Below are 6,647 nucleotides of genomic sequence, written 5' to 3'. Positions count from 1 at the left end.
CTCAGAAAAAGACAAAATACGTTGAATGTATAAGGTAAGTGGTGCTAAATGTAAGGGTATGAGAATGAAAGGGAGATTTAGTAATAAAATGCACGGATCCGTGGGTAGGTGTGTGTGTGGGGGTTGTCCATAACTCCACAACAGACCTACGAAGGCTCCCACCAAATGAGATTCTCTTGCAGCCCAAAGGATGAGGAAACTGTTAGGGTAAACAGAGGCACAGTTGAGACCACCGAGACAGGCAGTTTAAGCAATGTGTGAGGGCTTTATTGCCGACCAAGTGCAGCCGAGCCAAGAGTTAACAGGGGTGCATGTTACGGGGCAGCAGTTTTGCAGGGGAGGGGGCCTTGCTGAGAGGCTCTCGGGCTAGCTGATAGGGTAGTGCTGGTGCGGGGGTGGGGTGCTGGCGGTCACAGCGCATCTCATGCTGTTTTCACGGAATCAGCTCTCTGCAGGTCGACTGCCGGCCGCGCTCCTGCAGGCGTGAATAACAGATCTGCTCGGGGAGTTTTTCTCTCCTATCTGGGCCGGGTCCAGTTCGGAGACCTCAAAGAAACATGGGTCACAGCGGATCGATAATCGCGGTGGCACGCGGCCCGGAAGGAACGTTAGTCGCGGCGGAACTTTAATCCGCTACAAGCTTTGTCTAGGCGTACAGTTACCAAGGCAACAACGTTGGCCCGGAAGGCGGGGGCAGAGGCGGAGCTTGCGGCGGAAGTGGCTTCTTCGCCGCTAGGGGCGGGGAAAGATGTTGCCTGCGGCGGTGTTACTGTGTCTGCGTCTGTGCGGCCTCCTGGTGGGGCTGGTGGAGGCCCCGAGCCCGGTGGAGCCGCCGGAACGGAGCCGGCCGTATGCAGTGCTGCGCGGGCAGAACCTGGGTGAGAGTCGCGGGCTGCAGGGCGCAGGGTCGGGCCTGCGTTTCTCCCGCTCTGGGCCGCGAGCGCCGGGCGGCGGGCGTGGTGGCTGCGGGGTGATGCGTGAGGCGGGCGAGAGACCTGCGACCTCTAGGAGCCTGGGGGAAAAGGCTTGAGTTTACTGCTCATCCCAAGGCCTGATTAACCGGTACGCTCCTCCGTGTGTGCTGTGCGCACCTAAATAAACGGGATTCAGCTGACCCGAGGCTCAGGGTGGAGCTACCTCCCGGCTGTGTGGTCAACAGGACACGCTATACTCCAGCCGCTCTTGTTTGCTCAGTGGACCAGTTATAAGGGTAACTGGCAGTTCTTGAGCATTTTCAATGTACCATATGTTTTGTGCTAAGCATTTTGTACGTGCGAATACTTTTGAGCTCACAGTAACACAATGCCTGCGGGTATGGATCACTTCGTACCTTCCACATTATTTTGGTTAGAACAGGGTTTCTCAACTTGTATATTACTGCTGTGTTGGATCAGATGATTTTTTTTTCTCAGATGGGGGCGGGGAGGGTAATCCCGAGCAATGTAAGAAGTTTAGCAGCACAGTTCACTTTACCAGCTATATACTACAGCACGGCCCACTGCCAGCAGAGATAATCAGAATGATGACACACATTGTCAGTGTCCTTGAGGTACAAATTCTCGTCGTTTTTGAGACCACCTCTGTAGGACAACTCTGTTTACAGGGGAGTCTGCAATCTGGACGTTTTCTGCAAACTGACTTAAGTTTTGTGACTTAAGACATTAAGAGCCTTTCAGAAATTAACAAGGTGATGTTGCAACATCCAAACAGGTGATGGTGAACTGGAATCTTTGTAGTGGAAGGGAGCTGCCAAGGAGGCATGCCCAGCAGGGCTACGCTGTGGTCTTGGACAGACTAGAAATTATAAAAACCAGTCTTCTGCCCTGAAAGTTTGAAAAGCACAGATCTAGGCAGCATATACAGTACGCATTTTTATCTCTCTCTTTAAGAGAAGGAAACAGGTTGGGTGACCTGTGTCAGGTCACGTAGCCTGTAAATGAATATGGAAACCTAGATGGTTTGGCCCTAAACCCTTAACTCTTGGCCACTATGCCGTGCTTCCTGTCTTGGCCATAATAGCGGGGCACTTATTTATCATGTGTTTGTTGTATGTGTGCTTTGTTGAACACTTTTTTTTTCTTTGAGACAGGGTCTCGCTACGTAGTTCAGGCTAGCCCTGAATTTACTGTGTAGACCAGGCTGGCGCCTGAAACGGTGGTCCTCTTGCCTCACCCTCCCAAGTGCTGGGATTATGAGTGTGAAAGTAACTATAGTTAGGCCTCAAGGAAACCCTAAGTGGGTTTCATTTGTCCCATTTGATGAGTGCAGAAAATAAGGCTTAAGTGACCATAAAGATGGACTGAAAAAGGCTGTCAAAATTCTGCCTGGGCCTGCCAACCTGGCAATTGATTCTACCTGCAAAGTGCAGGGAAAGGTAGATGATCAAGGCTCATGATTGGCAATCTAAATGAATGTGTGTTTGTAAAAACATAGTTTAAAGCACTTTTTAAAAAGTAAATTTCCATCTCCCTCATTCCTGCCTCAGAGTTTTTGCTTGGGAGTGTTTTGTTTTGCAGTAACGGGGGTTGAACCGGGGCCTTTCTATTGAACTTCGTTCTCAATCCTTTATTTTGCACTTTGAATTTTTTTTTTTTCTCTATTTTGCACTTTGAGGCAGGGTCTCACAAGATGCCCAGGCTGAGGTTAAACTTGTGATTCTCCTGCCTCAGCTTCTCATGAGAGTTTTGTTTTAAGCCCTTGCAAAATGCATGAAAACTGTTTATCTACAAGACAACTAAATTCAAATAGAGTCAGAACTTTAGAAACTTAGTATTCAAGACGTTGGAAAACAAGGGCAGATATTTAGTTAACAAGGGCTATTTTGAGATAAGACATTTAGCTCATGTCTGTTGTAGGTTTTGTTTTGTTTTAATCAGTACCAGGGATTGAACTCATGACGGCACGCTTGCAAGGCAGGCGCTTATGCCACTGAGCTAAATCCCCAGCCCCTGTAGGTTTTGTTTAACAAGACCTTAAAATTACTTCTGGCCTTTGGAGTTATGACATACCATCTTTGTCACTTTTTCTACCCTTCTCCCCCACGCACCAAAAAAAGATGATCTTTCCATATAACTAGTTTAAGTGTGACTGCTTACAGTCACACTTAAAGGAGGAGTGAATAATAGATATTCTGAAATTACTGATTAAAAATAAATTATGGCCAAATCTTGGTTTTTCAGAGAACAGCAACCAGGTTAGAAAACAACAGTTAGGCCCCAACTGGAACCTCAGATGGACCCTTGTACTTACACACATGCCTGTTTGCTTATCAAAGATACAGGCATTTTGGGTGCCATGCAAGAACTCTCAAATGAGTCACAGAAACAAGACTGCACATCATGGCTACTGTTGAAAAACCTTTCTGGCAGGTGGATAGGTCTATCAGTTTAGATCTTGGTTGTAGATTCCGTTTCTCACCTGAGCACCTTGAAATTTTTAGATGTGAACTTTACTCCCCCAGGCATAACAGGTTTGTGGTTAGTTGTCTCTCTGGTCATGAGGCCTTTGCCAGGACTCACCTAGAGAGCCAAGCAGGGTAGCGCAGGCCTGTAATCGTGGCGCTCAAGAGGCTGAGGCAGAAGGATTGCTGCAAGTTTGAAGCCAGCCTGAACTACACAATGACCTCCTGTCTCAAAAAAAAAAAAACCAGAAAAAGACAAGGGGGGAAAAAAGAGCCACGACTTAGCTAGAGCCCAAAATACTTTCTTTTTTGAAACTCCAGATTTCACTGGGGGCTTTATAGATGTAATTGGACTCACTGTCTCTATTTTTATCTATCTATAATCAGATGGTTCTCCCTCCAGACAGCAGTTGAGGGATCTTTTTTCCCAACTAAATTTCTTACCCACATGTGCCTATAGGCTCCAGAAACTTCCCTTTAAATTTAGGGGTAAAAACCCATGTTTCCTTCACAGTTGCCAGTCCCCTGCGCCAGCTGGCTCCAGCCTTCCTGTCTGGCCTCTCCTTTCACTCCTTCCTTCTCCCGTGTCCTTTCTGCTTGGTGACTGAACTGGGCTTGTTCTGGCCTCAGGGCCTTTTCTACTCCTCAGTACTGCAGGCTTATTCCAACCTTTCACTGAGGGCTTAGCTTGTGTGTGTGTGTTTAGCTGCCCTAGCCCCCAGTCTGTCACCCAGCCTTCTCCCATCACCATCACATTAGTGGGTGGTGGTGGTGGTTGTTTGCAGTACTACAGGTAAGTCTAGTGTGCTAAGCTGTGTCCCTTGCCCTTTGTATTTTTAGTTTGAGATGGACTTTGCTAAGTAAATTCCCAGGCTGGACTTGAACCTGTGATCCTCTTGCATCAGCCTCCCAAGTAGCTGAGATTACAGGAATGCACCACCACTGATAACAGGCTAGGTGAAAGGCTCTTATCTGTCTACATTTTGTTCCCCCACATACATACAGATAATTTGAGACAGGGTCTGTTCACAACTATTTCCCCTGCACCTGGCACAGTGCCTGGCAGCAGATGGCAGGTGGTAAATCATTGTCAGCAGATGGGTTAATTACAGAACCTGGAGCAGCCGTTACACACCCTGTTTTCCCTTTGCAGTGTTGATGGGAACCATTTTCAGCATTCTGCTGGTGATAGTCATCCTCATGGCATTTTGTGTCTACAAGCCCATTCGGCGTCGGTGACAGCCAAGCAAGTTCTGCCACAAGTTTTTGGAAACAGAATAAGTTGTGACGTACATGGACCAATGGAGAACTTGGAATCAGAACTTTCCTACTCAGAAATGACCTTCGGTGTGGACAGTTGGTAAATGCTAAGTGATTTAAAAGAAACATCTACTAGTAATGATGCTTTCCTAATGTCATAATGCAAATAACTGGCTGTGGAGTCTGCTTATCAGTGTCCTGTTTTGTATGGCTATACTTCAGAAGTAAAGCCTGCACTCCACCTTTAGTGTGAAGATGGATGTTCATGAGAAATAACATTCTAATCCTGCGACTGTAAGAACCACACTGGAATGCTCTAATCATTAATGCTTGAAATAGAAAAGGCAGTCTTAACATATAGATATTCCCTGCTTTAAAGCCATTCCATGACAGTGAATTAAGAAGGATACGTTTTTTATTAGCCTGAGTTGACCTAGAACAATGTGCCTAGTGGGCTAGTTGTGTCACTGAAAGCTCTACAAGTTTGCCATCACTGACCTGGAATGTCCTATTTGCAAAGCAGTGTCCACTGCATGGAACTCAGGCCACCATTCCTCCCCTGCACCTGGCTCTGTACTCAGATGCCCCCACTGTAACGTCAGCGTTGCATCAGGTAGGCCTGGTCCTGTGTGTGCCCTTGGCCTGGGGTTGCCCCGGAAATGTTCCTGGTTGGCCCATCAGGACATGGGCTCTATCCTGCTCCAGCGTTTATCTGCCTTGTACTGTATTTTGATTTATGTAGCCCTTGGCTCGAAACTTGTGGTAGCTTGTTAGATTGGGAAGCTGAGAGACTCAGCAGGATCCCTTCTCCATCCTGAATGCGGAGGGCTCAGCGAAGAAGTGCATGTGCACTGTGCTGGTTGGTGTGTTTACACAAATTTAATTTCAACTTTGAAAATGCTGCTGTTAGTTTGCACTGTTGGTAAACTGGATTTTTTCCCCCTTGTTGAAATGGTAACTGTCATATATAATAAGTTGTTAGTAATTATTTTAAAGGTGCTAGATTTTTGTAACGAAATTGAAATGCTTCTTATGCTCCTCTGAAGCACAGCACTGATTTTTTTTTTTAACATCCTGTACTCAATGTGAAGTAACTGATGAGGTCTACTGTAACTGTTTGACCCAAAGTTTTCATTTGTAAGCTTGTAACATTGAGCCATTAAAATTTTCACTGTTCTGTGCATTTGAGCAAAACGTCAATTAAAAATAAAATTCTAGGGGCTGGGGATTTAGCTTGCAAGCAGGCAGTCGTGAGTTCGATCCCTGGTACCGATAAAAAAACGAAAAAGACAAAAAAATAAAATTCTATATAGGATTTTATGCCTAATTATTATTTCCTAAGTGTGTAAAATGTGGGGATGTGTGTTTGATGCTGATCTAGTCCTTTTTAAAAAAATTTTTAAGTGTAGTTTCTTAAGCACTGTGAAGTGGAATTTCAAATATGTGAAATAATACTATTGCCATTAGACAAGGTATTGAGCCATGTCAGACTGTTGGCCTTCTGACCTGGGTTCTGTTCCTGTTTCCAATTATTAACAGGCTTAACTTCTCTAGAGCTTCATTTTCGCAACTATGGAATTGTGATATACACACTAATTGTTGTGCAGATACAGTGAAGTGAAAAAAATCATATAAATTTAAAGGATCCACCCCATGTGGACTGTCCATAGAAGTCCCCGGTTGTTTTGTTTGAGTTTTGAGACAGGGTCTCCCTACAAGGTGAAGACTGGCCTTGAGCTCACTTATTATGTAGCCTGGGCTGGCCTGGAATTCACAGGGGGTCCTCTTGCCTTAGCCTGAGTATTGGGGTTACAGGCATGCACCACCACACCTGTAGGATTTTAAAGGAACAGTAAAAAAAACAAGCCCATAAACCTTGTGACTTGCTGTCTGGTCAGTAATATAAGCCATGGTTGACTCATGTTCCAGTTTTGTGAAGTAACATTACAATAGTTATTCTGTACACAAATCTAAAACCCAGTGTAAA

The 6,647-nt window shown here is 45.6% G+C and overlaps 1 protein-coding gene across 1 annotated transcript; it reads left to right on the top strand.

The window, feature by feature from the left end:
- The first annotated feature begins 447 nt into the window (after positions 1-447).
- Positions 448-5,975, top strand: CUNH12orf76 (chromosome unknown C12orf76 homolog). Its single transcript, XM_023560921.2, has 2 exons — positions 448-878; positions 4,554-5,975. Exons 1-2 carry the CDS (start codon positions 749-751, stop codon positions 4,637-4,639), a joined length of 216 nt encoding a protein of 71 aa, XP_023416689.2. The 5' UTR covers positions 448-748; the 3' UTR covers positions 4,640-5,975.
- Positions 5,976-6,647: the final 672 nt, after the last annotated feature.

The sequence above is a fragment of the Cavia porcellus genome, unplaced genomic scaffold (genome assembly GCF_034190915.1).
Source record: "Cavia porcellus strain 051 isolate PalLab524CR breed Dunkin Hartley unplaced genomic scaffold, mCavPor4.1 scaffold_16, whole genome shotgun sequence".
In the NCBI taxonomy this organism is placed as follows: Eukaryota; Metazoa; Chordata; class Mammalia; order Rodentia; family Caviidae; genus Cavia; species Cavia porcellus.
This window is presented reverse-complemented; position numbering and strand designations above follow the sequence as displayed.